A 20,330-nucleotide genomic window follows, 5' to 3' on the forward strand; every position below is an offset into this window, starting at 1 on the left:
TGTATAAATATTTTGTGAAAATCTAAAAAATTGTTCTATTTTTAAAGAAATAATGCTACCTAAATTACATAACAAATGAGCTCTAACTGTACAATTATGTTGTTAATTGTACCTTTATGGTACAGTAGTATATTGAATATCATTGTTCTAATGCCCTAGGCACATTTGTAAATGGATTAGAAAGAGTTCTTGCCAGTTTTTTCTTGGTCTGGTAGTCATTTAAAGTAGAGAGGAACTATTAGATCTTCCAGATACACTTAAATTCTAAGATAAAGATGTCCATATTCACATAATTCTCAGCCATAACACTTGGCCTGTGATGGATGGCAGTTGTATAAAAATACACATTTTATAGGCATTATGGAAAGTAGTATGAATGTTCCTTAGAATTTTAAAAATAGAACCACTATATGATTCAGCAGTCCCACTGGGTATATATCCAAAAGATTTGAAATCAGTATGTTAAGAGGTTTGTACGCTTCCATGTTCATGGCAGCATTATTTACAGTAGCAAAGATATGGAACCAACCTAAGTGTCTATCAGTAAATGAATGGATAAAGAAAATGAGTCATATATACACAATGGAATATTGTTGAGCCTTTAAAAAAAAAAAGGAAATCCTGTCACTTGTGGCAACATGATGAACCTGGAGGGTGAGATAAGCCAGATGCAGAAGGATAAATACCACGTGGTCTCACTTATGTGTGGAATCTAAAAAAAAGTTGAAATCATGCAAACAGAGTAAAATGATAGTTACCAGAGGATTGGGGGCTGTGGAGGTGTGGAGAGATGTTGGTTAGAGGACACAAATTTTCATTTAGAAGGGAGGAATAAGTTCAGGAGATCTATTGTACAGCATGGTTTCTACAATGAATAAAAATATATTGTATACAAAAATATATTGTATCTACTAAGAGTAGATTTTAAGTGTTCTTGCCACAGAAAAATAAGGATGTATAATAGTGCATATGTTAAATAACTTGATTTAACCATTCCACAGTGTCTACATATATCAAAGTATCATTTTGTGTACCATAAATACCTACATTTTATGTCAGTTAAAAAACAAAATTTAAAAATGTTAAATGAGGGGATAAAGAAGAATACAAGAACTGTTTACTTCTAAAAATACACGTATAAATTGTTATTCTAGTAGCAGTACCCATGAAATTCAACAAAGGGAATCCGCTCAGAAAGCAAGGTTTTGTTGTCCTTGTACTAAACTTGTTTTTAATTCAGTCTTTTTCCACTTTCATTTTTATGTACATATGAAATAGTGTCCATTCTCATTTTTATTTTTTTTTTTTTATTTTTTTTTTTTTTTGAGACAGAGTGTCACTTTGTTGCCCGGGCTAGAGTGAGTGCCGTGGCATCAGCCTAGCTCACAGCAACCTCAGACTCCTGGGCTTAAGCGATCCTACTGCCTCAGCCTCCCTAGTAGCTGGGACTACAGGCATGAGCCACCATGCCCGGCTAATTTTTTTTGTATATATATTTTTAGTTGGCCAGATAATTTCTTTCTATTTTTTAGTAGAGACGGGGTCTCACTCTTGCTCAGGCTGGTCTCGAACTCCTGACCTCGAGCGATCCACCCGCCTCGGCCTCCCAGAGCTAGGATTACAGGCGTGAGCCACCGCGCCCGGCCTATTCTCATTTTTAAAAGAACTATATCCTACCTGCTTTCTAAATTAACATGAGCCTGTTAAGGCTATTCTTTTTACTACTCTTGCCCTGCAAAAAAACTTTAAACTTACTTGTGGTCCAAGAACTCAGTTTTGTGTGACATATAGCAATATGTATGCCCATCAAATACAGTGGACCCTTGTACTGCCCGGGTTTGAACTGCATGAGTCCATTGATATGTGGATTTTCTTTTGCTTCTGCCACCCCTAAGGCAGCAAAATCAACCTCTCTTCTTTTTCCTTCTCAATGTGAAGACCTTTATGATGATCCAGTTCCAATTAATGAATAGTAAATATATTTTCTCTTCTTTGTGATTTTAATAACATTTCTTTAGCTTTATTGTAGGAATACAGTATCTAATACATATACAAAATATTATATATGTGTTGATTGTTATTGGTAAGGCTTCTGATCAGCAGTGGAATATTAATAGTTAAGTTTTGGGGTAGTCAAAGTTATACATTGATTTTTGACTGTGCAGGTGATTGGTATTCCTAATGCCCACATTGTTTAAGGGTCAGTTTAGTTTTAGGAATGAAATTTATGAATTTTGTTGATACAACTTGTGGTTGATTGATACATTTTGTCTGGGCCTCTTCTTCACCCTGCCCTTTTTTTTTTAATGGGCTAAAATATCTTGTAGTTAGAGTTTATTTAAAATTTAGTATTCAATGCTTATAATCATATCATTTGGGTCATAGCTAAAATCTTATAATTTAGAAGTTATATTTTTGCCCAATACTTTATAGGCTTACATAGTGAGCTCCTAAAGTAGAATCACTTTAAAAAAATTGTCATCAATATTTTTCTTTTAAGAGAAAAATAACTTCCTCCAGAGATCAGACTTTCATTCTTTTCTCTCCTGATAAAAACGGACTAACTTTCTTTGGGTCCCACTATTTTCTGTAAATCTACCAGGGCAACTGTTGTGTTGTACTTTATTATATTTATTTGTTTACATTTCTCTCTGCCCCACTAATGTATGCTTTTCAGGGTTGGAAACTGTTAATATCTTATTTCAAACCCAAACAATGTATGGCATATAATTAGAAGGTTACTAAATGTTAAAAGTGATTATCAAATGAATAACATATATCTTCGTGTTGTTTGGATCTTTCCTGCTAATTCCAGTTTAGTCCATTTTAAACTTGGATTAAATGAAATTTAGTGAATAAATAATTAGTAAAATAATATCTGTTTCTTGTTAATGCTTCAGAGACCAAGTTTCAGTAAAACTTTGATTAGATACCCAACCCTGAAAATCTTACTTATTCTTAAGAATTAAGGCAATCTAGATGTGGATTTAGCAGGCCTTTATTTTGGAACTTTAATGATTTTAGTAATAGCCAACATTTTATAGAACTCTTAGTTCTGTCAGTTCTACATGCGCTTTAGTGATTTATCTAATTTCATTTTTTGTAACTTTATATGTTAGGTGGTCTGAGCCTTTAAAGATGGAGAAACTGGGGCATGGAGAAATTAAGAAACTTGCTCAGGGTTATATAGTTAGTAAATGGTGAAGCCAGTTTTCAAATCCAGACAGTCTACATTCAGCACTGTGCTCTTTAATATTATTTGCATATTAAATAAGTTTTTCGCTTATTACAGATGCACTTTGTATTCCAGAAACAATTTTGTTAATGAAAACTTATATGGTAGAGTATTTTTCTTAAAGCAAGACAGAGACTATATTTTCTACCAAGGGCTACTCATTCACCAGGAGACAGAGAGAAAATGGGAGTGAGTGAGTTTAGGGCTAAATACACACAAAGAGCAATGAGTTTGTCGGAGGAATTAGGAAGGGAGGAATTAAAGTAGATTTTTTTCTTGGATGAGAAATATAAGCATTTTAGCCCATTTACTTATAAAAACAAGAAAAGGAAAAATCTAACAAAGATATTAATAACAAATCTAGAGTCCTGGGTTGAGACCAGTACTACAAAAATATCTAACCTCTTGGCTGGGCTAAAGCTCTAAAACTGACAGCAGTAACAAAAATATACTTCATTTTGTACACATCTGGGCAGAGAGATGGGAAGAGGGGAAAAGAAGGCAGGGAGATAGATAAATAGATAGTCTGTAGGTACAAGAAAGGAAAAAGAGATAATGAGAAAGAAGCAGCCAAAAAAAAGAAATTATTAAGGGAGGAAAGTAGGGTAGAGATGCCTATCTTTTCTATGATACAATCATTAGTGAAAATTGTTTCCTCTAGATCCCCCTTCCAGCTCCATGAAACTTCTAATATGGAGCGTTCTGTTCTTCTAAAGCAACCCCCATTCCTCTGCATGTCACCAAAGCAGTGGGGATCTCTTTCTCACCCGTCTTTGCTGCTGATTCTAAAGTGCAGCCCTAAAAAATCAACCACTGTTTGGAGAGTTACTGCTACCTGTGATGCTTTGCAGGTGTAAAGGAAAATGAAAAATAGCCTCTTCCCTAGAAGGCTTTACAATCTAGTTAGAAATTTTAAACGTAACCTTATTAGATAATTAACAATATCCTGCAGTATTGAGTCAGATGGTATAGTCAGTTCTACACTTACCACTCAGCTCAAGCTCCTTAACCAGCTCTTCTCAGCAGGTGACCTTGTCTCCTGCTTCACAGATAAAAGTTTAGGTAGAACAAAATATCTGTACCTGCTCTCTTCTTTTTCCCTTCATTCTTAGATGAAAGTATGTTTCTTTTCAAGGCTTGTTCTTTGCCTGTATTTTCTGTTTTAGTCCTTCACATCTTACCTAACACTAGAGCTCTGCTGCATGCCATTTCATGTTAGTACAAATGACTCTGTTTGTTCCCTCCCCAAACCTTGTAAATGTACTACTTTTTCATCTGAACAAAAACCCCACCATCATCCTTTTACAACACACTCCTTACCCCTTGTCCCATTTTTCCTCTTTGTCTTCAAGGAAATTCCTTAAGACTGCTTTACCTCCCAGTCTCACATCAGCACATTGCGGTCATGCTGCCGTTCCCATCATTCCATTGAAACTTCTCTCCTAAAGTTTCCCTAATAATGGCCAAAACAAATGGACCATTTTCATTCATTGTCTTTTGATATCTTCGCAATCTGTGACATTATATATCCTTTCCTGAATCTATGACTACTTCTCCGACAGTTTTTATTCCATCTTTTCTACTGGATAATGTTGGCCATATTCTTTTCTCACTCCATACCATCAATTCTCATGACTTCAATTATCAATCATGTCCTAATATAGTTCCCAAATGTAATCTCTAGTTCAGGCCTCTATTTTAAGCCCAAGACCTAGTAATACTTTTGTTACAGTGACCTTAAACTTAGCAGGTCCAAAACTGCACATCATGCTACTCCCTCATTCCCCGCTCTTTTTCTTTTCCTTTTCCTTTGTTCCCTATCTCAGTGAATGTTATCTAACCATTTACTCAATCATTCAAATAGAAATGTGGGATCCTCCACTACTTTTTATTCCCTCATCTAATCAATGACCATATTCCATCAATGCTGTCGTGAGTAACATCTCTTAAATCTGTGTTTTCATTTCTAATTTCTGTGGGTAAATTTATGGCAGTAAATTTTTTTTTTTTTTATTTTCAGCATCTTGAAAAACTTTATAATAGTAAAATACTTGAATGATGAATATGCCTTTCGGAAAAGATAATTGACTATAGTAAAGAGAGAAGATGATTCTTGAGCATAAAAACTAAGATGAGACTAGGACCCACAAGCTTTCTGGCCTGAAATCAGATTTTGATTTGAGAATAGAGGGATGCCCCGGGTAAAAATGAGAAGTGCTCTACACAAATGGAGGTAGTGGGGGGGAAAAGCCTGATATACTTTGATGTGCAAGAGGAGCCTTTTTGTTATGTACTAGTTAGTACCTTGTTTCACAACTTCTTGAAACCCCATCTAGCCTTGGGAGCCTGTGAGCAGTCATTTTAATGGGCTAGATTTATTGCAAAGAAAAATAGTTGACACCTGAATTATAAAACTACAGTCTTACATTTTTCTGGCGATTGAAGAGAAGTGTTAACAGCATACAGTCTGCTTCCAAGCCTCTCACCTATCAATAGCAAGATTTGAATTCCTTCTGAGTCTGTCATGTTTGAAACATGTTGGAAACTCGCCAGCCCACTTAACTCCTGTTAAGCTTTAAAGTAACTATTATATTTTGATGAATCTGTACCAGGAATTAATCAAAAGATAAGTACTTTCCTGAGCCTCAGTTGTAGAAGCACTCTTTTGATGGCTCCCTCTTTTCTGTAAAGGATTTTTGTAAACATTAACCTGGATCGTTTTGCTTCATTCATTCCTCTGTCTTTTGTCAGCCTTGCTCTTAGTGTATCCTTATCTCAATCTCTTCATGTTCACGGTTCTTCGCGTTCAATTTGGTTTAGATTTCATCCGTTTTACAGTATTTTTTGGTGTGTATGTTATAGCCGTCATGTTTCTGTTTTCCTTTAGGTTGGTTTAAATTTACTGTTCTTAAATATTATATAAAGCCTAAAAACAGGAAAATTGAAGAGCAAAACTGCTGATAGTCTTGTTTTGACACTTATCTCTACAAATTTATTCTTCAGTTAACTTTAGAAGTAGTTATAAAAGAATAAATATATGTTGCATTCAACATCACCTGATTTTACATGGTTTTGTAAGACCAAAGATATTTGTAATTTGAATTCCCTTACACATTGACATTATTTGTAGGAATTGATAGTTTAAAACTGGATTATCTAACCACCTATAAATTGTTTATTATTATATTAATAGATAATAGTACTTCGGCAGTTGTAATATTTCAAATAATTTGGGAAATGAGTGCATTAAGAAAAAAGACTGTCAGTTATATTCATTAACTTAGTGAAATGGTTTTAATAAATCACCCATGGTCTTGATATTAGGGTTGTAAAAATCAATAAAAAGTGATAATTCCTTTAGGTTTGTTACAGTTCATGTGGATTTTAAATAAAAACAAAAGGAAAAAGGAAATATGACTTGCCCTGTTGCATACACATTGTTTATTTTATTTCCTACTAGAAAAAATACTCACTTTGGGGACTTTAAACTCTGTTATTTATAGAAACTATTTAGTATGTTTTGTGCTTCAGTTTCAGAAGGCAAAAACTGAGTTTTGTGTTTGAAGCAATAATACCTTATTAACAACCAGTTTAAAGATCAGAAAAGTAGTGCCCAGGGACAACCAAATTATTGTAGTGAATATTCATGTAGTGTATTAATTCACGTGTTTCTGCTGCTGAGATTTAGCCACTCCTCAAAGCAGCCCAAGTTTTTTGTCTGTATCCTATCCCCTTTTGCCTGTGTGCCCTCCTTCAGTTTCTTTGTCTTCCTTTATAAATAAGTAGAAAACTTTAGTTCAGAGAGCAAAGGGGAAGATGAGCTATCTTAAGTTTTATTTGTGCCAGCATAGAAGTGCTTTGTGGTAGGCCATCTGGACTGAGAGGATTTCCTCAGAATGTAAAGTATGTTGTGAGATTTAGAGAGCTGGGATTTGCCTTGGAACTATCTGGGAAGGCAGCAGGAAATGTAGACAGAAATGGTTTATGTTGCTTGTAATGTAGGTGGCAAGAATGGAAGACAGCTTGCCTGGTCTCGCTTGTTTCAGTGTGTGGCTGCTCTACACTTACAACTTTCGTAGGAGTTCAGACCTGTCTCACAGACTTTATTACTTGTGACAAAAGAAGTCTGAGAACTTGAGAATGAATCTAGATCCCCTACTTTCCCTCCACCCCTCCTTAAATATATGTGTCAATAATGGCATAAACATTTGCCTACAAACTTTTACAGAGTACTTAACACTACTCACAAAATCTATTCCTGTTGAGAGGGCAGAGTGGGCTTTGTTCAACTTGTTCTCCTCCCCTCGAAAGAGATGGTCATGTATATGATATATGTTATTTTTAAGGGGAAAAAATAAAAACAACTTTTAATGGAAAACAATTAAAAAGTACCTCTCTTAAATATTAGTAAATCAGAGATTGTGTAATTAAACTGGGCTTTTGCTTCTGTGAAGTCTAACCAAAAACAATTATCTGAATATCTGTTCTTAATTGTGTGTTAAATTAAGACTTTGAAAAAAAATAATTTTAATTATAAATGAATTCTAGTGATAGAAGGAAGTAAAGTTGTTCCTTGGGAGTACAGTAGCAAAATGACTTCTTATTTTCTTTTACTTAACACAACTTCTCTTATAATTTGATCCAGTCGATGAATTTTGAGTAAGAATATCTTACAAGGAAAAACAAACTTAATGTGTAAAAATAGAAAACAATTTAACAACATTATTTATGTTATTTCATTGAGGCCAGAAATGAGATAGTCTTAATTTTGTATAATCATTGCTAACTGGAGTTAATCAGTATTATTGTTTACTAAAGAAATAAAATGCCCAAGTTTTAACAATAAAAATACCTTATTTACTTATTTTAATGTTTTAATCTTTTAAAACTGACACATAATCTTTGTGTATATTTTTGGGGTACAGTGTGATGTTTTGATACTAAAATGCCTTATTTAGTTAAAACTTCTTTGAGAGAAAAATTTTTACTTTTGGAAGTAGACTATTAAGATAAAAAAGAAACATTAATTCCTGCAGAAATATAAACACATCTCCATATGTGCTGCTGTGTTTTTATGAATGTTTTCTTATAGTTTATTTCCAAAAATAAATTTTAGCTGTTGTAGAACACATAGTGTTGATATCTTGATATGGTACTTAAATATTTCTGTCTTTATGCAGCAATATTTGAAGACAATCAATTCCGGTTTAGAACAAAACAATAAAAATAGTTTAAGTTGCAAAATGCTTTCTGACATTAATTCACTAATGTGATAAATGAATTGTAGACTTTGTTTTGTTTTTTAAGAAACAATGTTTACAGGCCAGATCTTCCTTTGTATTGATTTTTGTGTGTCTAATTAGCTTTTGAATATTCCTTTTGAATATTATATTCCTCTTGAATATTATAATATTTATGCTTTTACAGAAATATTTCTATTCACCAGGCATAAAAATTAACCAAACTTGAAGTGAAAATTTAGGTACATTGCTATTTAGGTTTATACCACAGTGTAAATTTGCTTTGCTTTTTTTTAATTGAAAAAAATCAAATTTTGTTTACAAAGTTTTTTTTTTGGTTGAAAATTCATCTACAATAAGAGTACAAGGAAGGAAAAACCCCCTGAAATTCCACTTCTCAGAGATTTATCTCTAATCTCTCAACATATTTGTATGTGTGTGTTTATACTTATGGATATACAGTTCTGCACAAGTAGAACTACAGTAACAGTGTTACTCTGCATTTTTTCTCTCCAAAGTATGTTGTTAAGCCTGCTAAACGTACTTGCTTGTAATTATAAATATATACCCTCTTTTTAAAGAGCTTCATAACGTACCATAGTATAACCTTTTATTTAATTATTTCCTTACTGATAATCCTTTAGGCTAGTGACATTAAAAAAACAAAACTATACATGGTGCATTGTTACTGGTTTCTCATGGTTCTTCACCCATGTTAGCTCCTCTAATTGTCTGCCATTACCATTCTACCAAATAAGGCCTACCCAGTGTCTCAATATAAGTGCTTTAGGAAGGGGAGATTAGAGACCATTGAAATTTTTATTATAATTAAATATTTGTTCTTGGGATAGTATCATATCTCACACCATGTACCTTTTTGAGATGAAGGACTTTTTTTTCATGGGTTCATAGATAACATTCTTAGGGTTATACCATTACCCCTCAAAACTATCATAAAGACCATCTGGGGCTTTTTATGCCACAAAGCCCTGGGGGTCTTTGGAAGTATAACTTTATTTTTATCTGTCTTGAAATTTAATTTGCAAAAATGAGATTCATTGTTCTCCAGAAAATAAAGTGAGTAAATCAGTTACATAGGTTAGTCATCATGTCCCCCATCCACTTTTACAGAAGAGAAAAATCACCCAACTTCTCTCTCCGCCAAAAGTATAATACAATATATGTTTTAATTATATAGATGTTCCATTGTTTGTGTGTGCCTGCCTATCTTATTCTCTGCCTTAAAACCATCAGAAGTAACTATTGTCATAAATTTTTTTCTATATCATTCCCTTGTGGGTTTTTTGAATAGTTTTATTCTAAATATTATTTACTTCCATATGTTTTTGAACTTTATATAAATTTCTCTTGATTTGCTTCTTATACTCCTTCTATTCCTGAGAGTCATGCATGATGTTGCATGTAGCGATAGTTTATTTTTACCATTATATAGTATTCTGTTGATTGTTTATATCATAATTAATTTAGTCATTTTATAGTTAGGTTGCTTTAGTTTGTTTCTGTATTGAACTATGCTCCTGTGAATATTCTTGAACATGTCTCTTGGTGTATGTTTGTAAGACTTTCTCTAGAGGGCCAGGCGCGGTGGCTCACACCTGCAATCCTAGCACTCTAGGAGGCCGAGGTGGGTGGATCGTTTGAGCTCAGGAGTTCGAGACCAGTCTGAGCAAAAGTGAGACCCTGTCTCTACTAAGAAAATAGAAATTATATGGACAACTAAAAACATATATAGAAAAAATTAGCTGGGCATGGTGGTGCATGCCTGTGGTCCCAGCTACTCGGGAGGCTGAGGCAGAAGGATTGCTTGAGCCCAGGAGTTTGAGGTTGCTGTGAGCTAAGCTGACGCCACAGCACTCTAGCCTGGGCAACAGAGTAAGACTCTGTCTCTAAAAAAAAAAAAAAAAAAAAAAAATTTCTCTAGAGCAGAGATTGGGAGACCAGTCACAGAGCTGGTAAGTAGCAAACAGTTTTACTCAGTCAGAGTAACACCAGAGTTCACGCACCAGAGTTCACTACCACAGCTTTTGTCTGATTCTCAAAGAGATTCATGCCCCTGAAAGGTTAAGAGACAAGATTTTAGACAGAAATTATAGAATTTTAGAGCTATAAGGAACTGTGGAGATCAACTACTATGCTCCTTTACATCTCCATTGATTGCTATTGCCTTAGCTAGAGTGACCCTGTAATTGATCAGCCAAACTAGGGAACTTGGGAGTGAAAGAGGAGGTGTTACGATAATATTTATACTGAGATCACAGACATATTTGTCCTGGACAAATTGAGACACATGGACGCCTTAATCCTAGCCTAAACCACCATCACCTTTCACATGCGTTACTGCAGTAGTCTCCCATCTGGTCGTGTTGAATTTACTCTTACCCTATTCCAATCTATTCTCACACAGCAACCAAAATGATCTTTTTAAAACAGAAGGCTGATTATATCACTTAACAGCTTAAACCCCTTCAGTGGCTTTGTGAAAGGATATTTGGTCCTCAGTGATTATTAGAATGTGGCATGAAATAGAAAAAAGGGCACTTAAATTGTGCTTGAGTCTCAGATATCAAGACCAGTTTGGTGACCTTGGGCAAGCTATTTAATTTCTTGAGCGCTTCCTCAAATATAAAATATAGTGTGAGGAAGGGGGTGAGATAATAAATACGAGAGGTACAATGTAAATACAGGGCACTGTTAATAGTTAACTTTGTACTTGTTATGCCCTTGGAAAAATTGTCTGTATCCTATCATAGTATCTATCAGGTTGTGGTAGGATTTTTACAAGCTGAACCACCTTTCATGTGACTATCCAAGTTTCACAAAATAAAAACCTTAGTCATTTAAAAAAAAAATCAAAGTTCACATAGGTTAAATGATTTCCCAAAGATAAAAGTTAGTTATCAAGTTGGTACTAAAACCCAGGACTGTAACCTTGGCATTATAGTCTGATAATCTTTCCACTAAGCTCTGCTGCCTTCCCAAAATAACTAAGTAGGTTACATGTTTATAAAATCATATAAATATTTTATCTGTGATTATAATTTAAAGATATAGCTCATCTTTCATAAACTGAGAACAATTTAGAAAGGCATATTCATATAGTTTATTGGCTTAATCAGGACCTCTGGCTTACAAGTAATGGCTTGCAAAAAGTGAATTTATTAGGTTACGTAATTAGCTGGAAAAAATGTTAAAGTAACTCTGAGAATTGAAAGTCTAGGCTTCAGAGGTTGGAACTGGAGCTCAGGGTGGTCATAACTCTCTTTATTACTGACAGCCCTAGGGCTGCATCCTTATAGCTAATGAACCAAGAAGGAGGATGGGCCTCTGTCTCTGGGAAATTTGGAAGGACTGCATTTGGCCTAACCTGTATCTTATGGCTAATCCTGTGGTAGTATTAGATTGAACCATATGAAATTGCTAATAGTCATATTTATACCAGCTAAAAAGGCCATTTTATATGGTTCAACCTAATAATGTGGCGTGGTTGAGGGGAGAATGAGGTATCATAGATTGAGAAGCCCTATTAGGACCTAAAAATTGATGGAATTCTACAAAAGGAAAAAGCTGCTATTCTTTCTGTTGGAAGAAGGAGAAAAGGAAAGCATTCTGGGCAGAAATAATAGTGACCATAGTCTAACACTGATAGAGAGTACGGGTCAGCTAGAATTTAGCTGGTCCATCATGGAAATGAAAAAGACTTCAAATGTAAAAATTTCTAAGATAAGAGACTGAATTGTTCTTACCAGTCCTTTTCTTAATTATCACAGAGTTTGATACACTGGCCTTTATATAACAAATGTGCCCCAAGCTCTCAAATTAAACCTTCTGTACTTTGTACATGTTCTAGCACCTTCCTCAAAACAATCCTATTTAAAGATAAAGAATTAAGGCTCAAAGAGCTAAAATAACTTGCCTAAGATTATGTAACTAATTAATATGGAACCAGAATTTGATGTCTAAATTAAAGATAAAACCCAACTTTTCCTTCAATACCAGTCCTCAAAGATTGTCAGTGAAATACCAATAAAGGCAGAAGAGAGTACATGTATATGCTTGGGAGGTCTGTTGCTTATGTAACCTTAAATATGAATATTGTTTACTGTGCCATAATGTAATGGTGAGAGCTTTGGTTTTTAAATGCTGAGGTTGCTGTTTTGTTTTGTAAAATTCAAACTTTGAATTAAATTGTTTAGCAAGATCCATGGCACATTATCTCAGTATGAGGAAAAAAAGGCACACTCTGCCTTATTGTCTGAATGACTGACCCAGTTTAAATTATCTTACTCTGGTCCAAACAGCTCTTATGTTAGAATCTAAAATATCCCCTCAGTGTAAGCCAAGGGTGTATTTTACAGTTATTAATATTTCCCCCTGAATGTCCCTGCTTATAGTGAATTAACCAATAGCAGTTGGTTTCTCCATATGTTTGAATTCTGACTGACCCAACGAATAGAATAGTTTGTAATTCCTGTGTTATAGCTAAACCTTATTTAAATGGCCTTTTTGTTGTTGTTGTTATATACCTAAAGCAAATATTAGGTATTTACTTCATAAAAACTATACCTTTTAAAAGAGAGATTGGGGTGTTAGGTGGAAAGAAGCAGCAGCAAAAAGTCTTTTGCTAATGACATAGCAGTATTGCCCTTTGCGGGAGTTGGGAGAGTATAATAGTAAAGGCAGAAGTAAACCGTACTTTCTCATCATTGCTAATGAAGGAGATGGGCTCCCTATCTGATACATGAAGCAAAACAGAAGTGATTTGTATTCCTTTTTTATTTTCGTAGAGAATTTTGATAATATTTATGATCATTAAGAAGGATACTTTGAATGGTTTGCTCTCTTGCAAGTTTTCAGATGTCCACAAAGTGATATATTTAGGGAACACTGTAGTGAGAAAACCTATTGAGGTGATGATGTAAAAATAGGGAAAATTTGACCATGTGTAAAATTTTCATCATTTTAATTATTTGTCAAATGTATTAGCTTTTATTATTTTAAATAATTTTAAAATAGCCATGAAAATCTTTGTAGAAGTTATTCTCTGTAAACATAATGGGGTGCTATGGGGGGTTTTTGTGGTTTTTTTTCCCTTCATCTTATCTGGTTTAGTTTTTCTTACTAGAAAGATTCTTTCTCAAGAAGTTTACTTTAAAAATATTCCATATTTTCTTTATTTTATAGACGATAGTATTTCTGCTGCAAGTACTTCTGATGTTCAAGATCGGCTCTCAGCTCTTGAGTTACGAGTTCAACAACAAGAAGATGAAATCACTGTGTTAAAGGCAGCTTTGGCTGATGTTTTGAGGCGTCTCGCTATTTCTGAAGATCATGTGGCCTCGGTGAAAAAATCAGTCCCAGGTAAAGATAATTAAATGTGTTGTAAAGTAGGAAGAGTCTTGCATTTTGATACATTTTCTTTGAAAATTGAAATTGGGAATATAAAACTAGTTTCTCGTTTGCATTATGTGTGATTTTAGTTTGTTTTTTGTTACCTTTTTCTTTATTCGTAAATCTGAAAGTTTATTCATTATTAAATTGGGAATTTTTGTGTAATATCACTGATTGCACTTACAGGCTTTTATGTCATAGTAGTTGTGTGAAGTTAGTATCTTCCAACTAGGTAATAAATTTACTGAGGGCAGGAACTGAATCTTCTTTTTGTGTCTCCCATTATATCTTGAACATAGCAGGTAGGTGCTCATATTTTTTAAATCGATCCTATTATCATTACAGAAACACAATTTAGATCATTATAGTTTAAATAGCTTTATTTTGAACCCTCTGTGGTCAGTAGAATACTAAAAAAATTAATTTAAGCCCTGAAACTTACTGCCATCCCCAGTACAATTGGAATATTACTTTCCAGACATTGTGAATTTTCAAGGTTGAGAGAAGCAGTGATAGGGACTCTTGCTCTGAGTTTGGAACAGATGTAGTATGGCCTTTTCCTTCCTTCAACCAGTGAGAAAGAATTTTAAATTCTTTCACATTAATCAAGCATGTGAACGTGTATCTTAACTGTTTTCTTGGTAGAGTAGATGGAGATAGGCATGATTATCCCCATTTTATCAGTGGAAAAAGTGAAGATGTTCATTGACTTACCTCCCTACTACAATAAGTTGATGGAAATTGTTACCCTAGGGAGGAGTCTTGCATAACTTCCAAATTCTAGCTAGATAGGAGAGAGTGCAGTTAACCAGCATATGAGAAACAGATTTGGAAGAAAGATTACGAATTCAGTTTCTAAATATTCAGTTTGGGGTATATATGGTGTATAGATAGATACATATAAATAGCTGAATTACAGGTCTAGTGCTCATGTTAGTCTTGGCTAGCAATAAGAATTTGGGAATGTTCAGCTTATGGATGATGGTTGAAGCCATAGAAAGAGGATGTAAAATGAGAAGGCAGACCAGGATAGTTCCATTGGGAGCTCCAGCATTTCAGCGTAGCAAAGAAAGAGTGATTCATGTTGCCAGCTGCTACAGAGAGGTCAAATAAAACAAAGACTGAGAGGTGGCCATTGGATTTGGCACTTACAAGAATATTAGAAACCTCTCCGAAGCAATTTTAGTGGAGTGATAGGATTGCAAATCAAATTCCAGTATTTTGAGAAGCAGCAATGGAGAAGAATTATGGAATTGAGAGCAGCAAATTATAACCAGTCTTTCGAAAAATTTGCCTGAAGGGAATGATGGTAGTAGCTAGAAGAGGATGCTAAATTTAAGGTTCATTATAACTTTTTTTAAATTTATATATTTTAACACGTTATAGACTTGAACAAAAAGATACGTTGAGGACAAAAAGACAGCAGAGGGGAAAGTGATATGGGGAAGTGGGTAATATGGTAATTGATGAGGCAAGTTTCCTGGGAGATTGAGAAGAGATCTTAGAGCAGTTGCGAAACTATTAGTCTTAAACAGAAAGAAGCCTACTGCTTCTGAGATAGAATGGAAAGATAAAACCGAGTTAGAGGTCAACATATATTCACAGTTGTCAGGGCTGGAATTTTCAATCCTTATCACTTTCTCCGCAGGAGGCAGTGATACCCTTTAAGAGAGTAACACAGGTCTGAGTGGTAAAAAAAAAAAAAAAAGGGACTAAATGTTTGGAATAATTAGAGTGGAGAATGGTAGGCCATGGGTATATGAAAAAATGCTCAGTGACCCTGAGGGTATTACAGAAGTGGGAAACTTTGAGGGTGGAGGGGGAGGGTGGGTATCATTCTGCCTGATTTTGTGATTACCACTCTTTGACCTCCCACCCTGAAGCACTCTGGACCTACATGTTAACAGTGGAGAGTTAGAAGAAAAGATTGATCTTTTTCATTAGTGATAGTGAGATAAATGTATCGATGACAAGGAATAAGGGACTTGAGAGTTTGGCAAAACACTTGCTAGAAACCACTTTGGCCAATAATGTTATATGGTGGTTTTTTAATTTTTTTGAGAACCAACTTTGAGGACTCCCAAGACGAAGCCAGGAAAAAAATTTATTTGGTTATAAATTGATTTTTATAAGAGGATTTAGTCTTTAAAGACATTAAAATTTTTTTATTATGCTAAAACAACAGTACATTGTAATCTTGTATTAAGTGAAAAAATTTAAAGAATGTTCTCTTGCGTTTTTTATTTACGGAGATATTTCTGTAAAGAAAACTCTGAAATATTTAAGGGAAATTTAGAGACTGCTTTTTTTATAATTAGGCAGATATATTTTGTATGACACATCAGTTACTTAGCACCTACCTCTAATTGTCATGAAATATAAATATGATTAACAAGCTATAATACCTGTTCTCCAGGGGCATATGTATTTTTTTTTATAAGTTGTCCTCTCTAGTGCTTTTCTAATTGTCCTCATTCGTAATTCCTTTGTTTCTGTAATGAGTCTAGGATCAGTTTTGTTAATGGCTGTTTAGTGCAGAATTACCCACCTCTGGAGCCATGGAGCCACTGTAGCTTCTACATTGGAACTTTTTCTTTTCACATAATACCAACTCGTAATTCTTATTAATAACCTTATTAATTAGAGAGATACTAAGTTTATTTCAATTGGTTCTAAAATTCCACTTCATAAGTTTACTTTGTCCGATATATTCTTATAACATGCTAATGTGGTTACATTCTGAAATGGGGTCCATTACTGATTATTCTTTCAGTTACTTTTTTTTTTTTTTTTTGAGACATAGTCTCACTTTGTTGCCCGGGCTAGAGTGAGTGCCGTGGCGTCAGCCTAGCTCACAGCAACCTCAGACTCCTGGGCCCAAGCGATCCTACTGCCTCAACCTCCCAAGTAGCTGGGACTACAGGCATGTGCCACCATGCCCGGCTAATTTACTTCATATATACCTTTAGTTGTCCAGACAATCTTTATTTCTATTTTTAGTAGAGACGGGGTCTCGCTCAGGCTGATCCCGAACTCCCGACCTCGAGCGATCCACCCGCCTCGGCCTCCCAGAGGGCTAGGATTACAGGCGTGAGCCACCGTGCCGGCCTCAGTTACTTTTTTAAGTGGTTTTTTGTTACATGGATGAATTGTATAATGGTGAAATCAGAGGTTTTAGTGAACCTATCACTCAAATAATGTACATTGTACTTGGTATGTATTTTTTGATCCCTCACCCCACTCCCCCCTCCTCCCTCTGAGTCTCCAAAGTCCTAAATTATACCACTCTGCGTGACCATGTATACCCATCGTTTAGCTCCCACATATAACCGAGTATATGCGACATTTGTTTTTCCTTTCCTGAGATACTTCACTTAGGATAATGACTTACTTCCAGTTCTATCCAAGTTGTTATGAAAGACATTATTTCATTCTTCTTTATGACTGAGTAGTATTCTACTTTAAGTTACTTTGTTACTTGGACAACAGGCAGTGGCAGTCTATAAAATGGATTGATGGGATTATTGATTATATAATCATTTAGGGAAATAATTATAGATGAGCATAATTCATTGTCAAGAATTACTCTATATCCCTTTACTAGAAAAGCTTGCCTGACTGATTATATTTTCCAATACTGATATTAAAACATCAAGAGAAATAAATATTTAAAGTATCGTAATTTTGTTCTGGCAACTCTAAACAGCTTTATCTTAGAGTTTATATACAGTATACTGTGGAAAGTAATTGGAAAAAATATTAAAGGATTTTACACTATTGTCATTTGTGATAGCCTAAAATAGATCAACTATCAGTTTTAACATTAAACAAGATTAATATATTAATGGTATGAACATTTGGAATAAACATGTTATACAAACTATTTTCAAATAAGTGAAGTTTTTCATAAAATGCTTCTTAAAAATGAAATTATTTTATAGGGATTTGTGTTTTTCTTTCCTCACTTAAAAAGTAAAATCATTTATATTAATAATACTGTGGACAGTTTTATCGCATGAATTTTTTTAGCCTCCTGTGAAATTAAAATTTACAGTGTTTACTTTCACATGAATTAGTGACAGGACAATGATCACTATCATCTTCTTAAAGTATTTACATTTTGTAGAGGACTTTTCTTTAGAAGTCAGACTAAACTCCTGTGTATAAATAGGATGGAACCCTTTTATGAAGCTATGGATAAAAGGATAGATCAACTTCCCTTTTGCTGAAGACAACTATTAATATAGTTTTTGCTAGATGGTGATATGAGGGGATATGACTTGGCTTCTGTATGGCTAAAACTAGATGTTAATGATATGTGTTAAGGACTTAATTCTGGTATGTCACTTCATAGTAGTATTGCCATTCAGTAAATGCCAGAATCAGAAACACACTTAACTAGTCATTTTGGTTGTCTTCTTTTAGTTTATCTTCTACAGTGTGCCAGCAGTATTTAAAGCTAAGCCCCATTTTTTCCTGAGTATATTATGCCAGACACTTAAATGAGGTAGAAAGTTTTCCCATTAGTTTTTAAGGAGGCCAGTCATTTAAATTTCTCATATACCTTCTCCTCTGTCAGAGAATTCTTTCCTTTTGACAGCATATGTTCATAATATATGCACCAGTTGCAACTGAATCCTTGCCAAAAGAAAAAAAATTACCTGTACTTTGGAGCAAAAGGGAAGGCCCAGGGAACACTTTGGCAGTTTTAACTGCCAGGAAGACAAATTATGTCACAGCTGGTGCCTGGGAAACCCATTAGGACCTCTTGGGGTGACCAAATGAATGTAATTTGAGAATACAGTCCAGTGGCATTATGTGAAGACAAGCTGTTAGTACACAATGATACAGCAGTAAAAAAGTCAAATTTATCTGAAGGTGGCAGTCAGTCATTTAAATCAGGAAACTGCTGGTTAAACCAAAGTAAGGAAGCATTGTGATTGCCACTTGAGTGATAAAAGAACCCAGAAACAAAATTGAAAGGTAGGGGTCAATTCTCCAAAAGAAACATTCTTAATTTTGTAAAATGCTAGGGTACTGTAAAGGCACCAATCTGTATCATTTGGCTTCTGCCCCAAATAACATTTGAGAGAAGGCAAGTATTGTCATAGGTTTGCTGTAAATGTTGTTGGTAAGTAAATTACATTCATCAGGTTGTCAAAGTATGAGTTTCCTTGGAGGGGGCTTTTACACTAAAATGACTGATGATTGTGGTAGGAGATGAGGGAGTGTCTCATTATTTTGACAATACCTCAGAGACTTGTAAGTTGCTCTTTATGTGTATAAGTAGAGTCATGCATCACTTACTGACAGGGATACGTTCTGAGAAATGCATCGTTAGGCAGCCGCATCATTTGAACATCATAGAGTGTGCTTATACAAACCCATACGGTATAGTCTCCTGTATACCTAAGCTATAGGATATTGCTCCTAGGCTACAAATCTGCACAGCATGTTACTGTATGGAATACTGTAGGCAGTTGCAACACAATGGTAAGTATTTGTGTATCTAAACATAGAAAAGGTATAGTAAAAATATAGTATTATAATCTTATGGGACCACCATCATGTATGTTGTCCATCATGGACCGAAACATCATATGTGGTGCATGACTGTATATTAGTGGAAATTGCCTCAGACCAGCAGCAGTTACCATTTACAGAGTGCCATTTTTCTTTGAGAGTCAAATGCTTCTTTGTCATTTCTATTCAAAATATACTTTTAAAAAACTAATGGCCAGGAGTTAAAAGGACTAAGGGTACATCTGCCTATGAGAGCAGAGGAAAGGAGAAATGTACAGATAATATTAATAATTCCGAAGTCAGAAGATAAAATTTGATGGAGTAAATGCAGTCCTCAGTCTTCTCAAAGAATGAAGGAAGGTAATCAACAGATTGGGAAAAGTGGCAAGGAGTTTGAAAATGAAGAGAGTGGAAGAGGTATACAGTCGGAGCCATAGAGCATGTGATAGAGAATCTGAGATTGGTAAAAGATTTTAAGTATCAACCAGAGTTCTTCCTCCATGGGCCATCTTTACCCTTCTCCTGATCAAAATTTTACCCATCCTTTAAGGCCTCAGAAATTATTTCCTAAAATGATCTATTTTTTGTCTCTTCAACTAATCTTTCTCTTCTTCTAACCTTTTTTCAAACTTTCCCTTTTCCATGGCTACAACTGTCTGTTTTGGCCAAACACTCAGAAAGTTATTCTCCGATGTTAGGTGATGTTACTGCAAATCAAAAGCACCTGAACTAAATGGTACCCTGTAGGAGGGAGAAAGTGGGGATGTGTTCAGGAACGGTTATGTAGGGACCTCAGCTCCAATAATAAATAGATATATGATTCAAAAACCAGGATTTCACTTCTGGTAATGGCTGAATAATCTCTTTTATTTTTCTTTCACTATAAACTTCACAGCAGTTCTTACAGAATGGGGTAATTTGAA

General features: G+C 34.7%; 1 protein-coding gene across 4 annotated transcripts in view; it reads left to right on the forward strand.

Moving 5' to 3' along the window:
- Positions 1-20,330, forward strand: part of EML4 (EMAP like 4) — a 148,322-nt gene that overhangs the window by 57,586 nt on the left and 70,406 nt on the right. For all 4 annotated transcript variants that reach the window (XM_045549473.1, XM_045549474.1, XM_045549475.1 and 1 more), the window contains exon 2: positions 13,678-13,854. In XM_045549473.1, the coding sequence (XP_045405429.1) occupies positions 13,678-13,854 (177 nt within the window). The remainder of the gene's footprint in view (positions 1-13,677; positions 13,855-20,330) is intronic.

This window comes from Lemur catta, chromosome 4 (genome assembly GCF_020740605.2).
Source record: "Lemur catta isolate mLemCat1 chromosome 4, mLemCat1.pri, whole genome shotgun sequence".
In the NCBI taxonomy this organism is placed as follows: Eukaryota; Metazoa; Chordata; class Mammalia; order Primates; family Lemuridae; genus Lemur; species Lemur catta.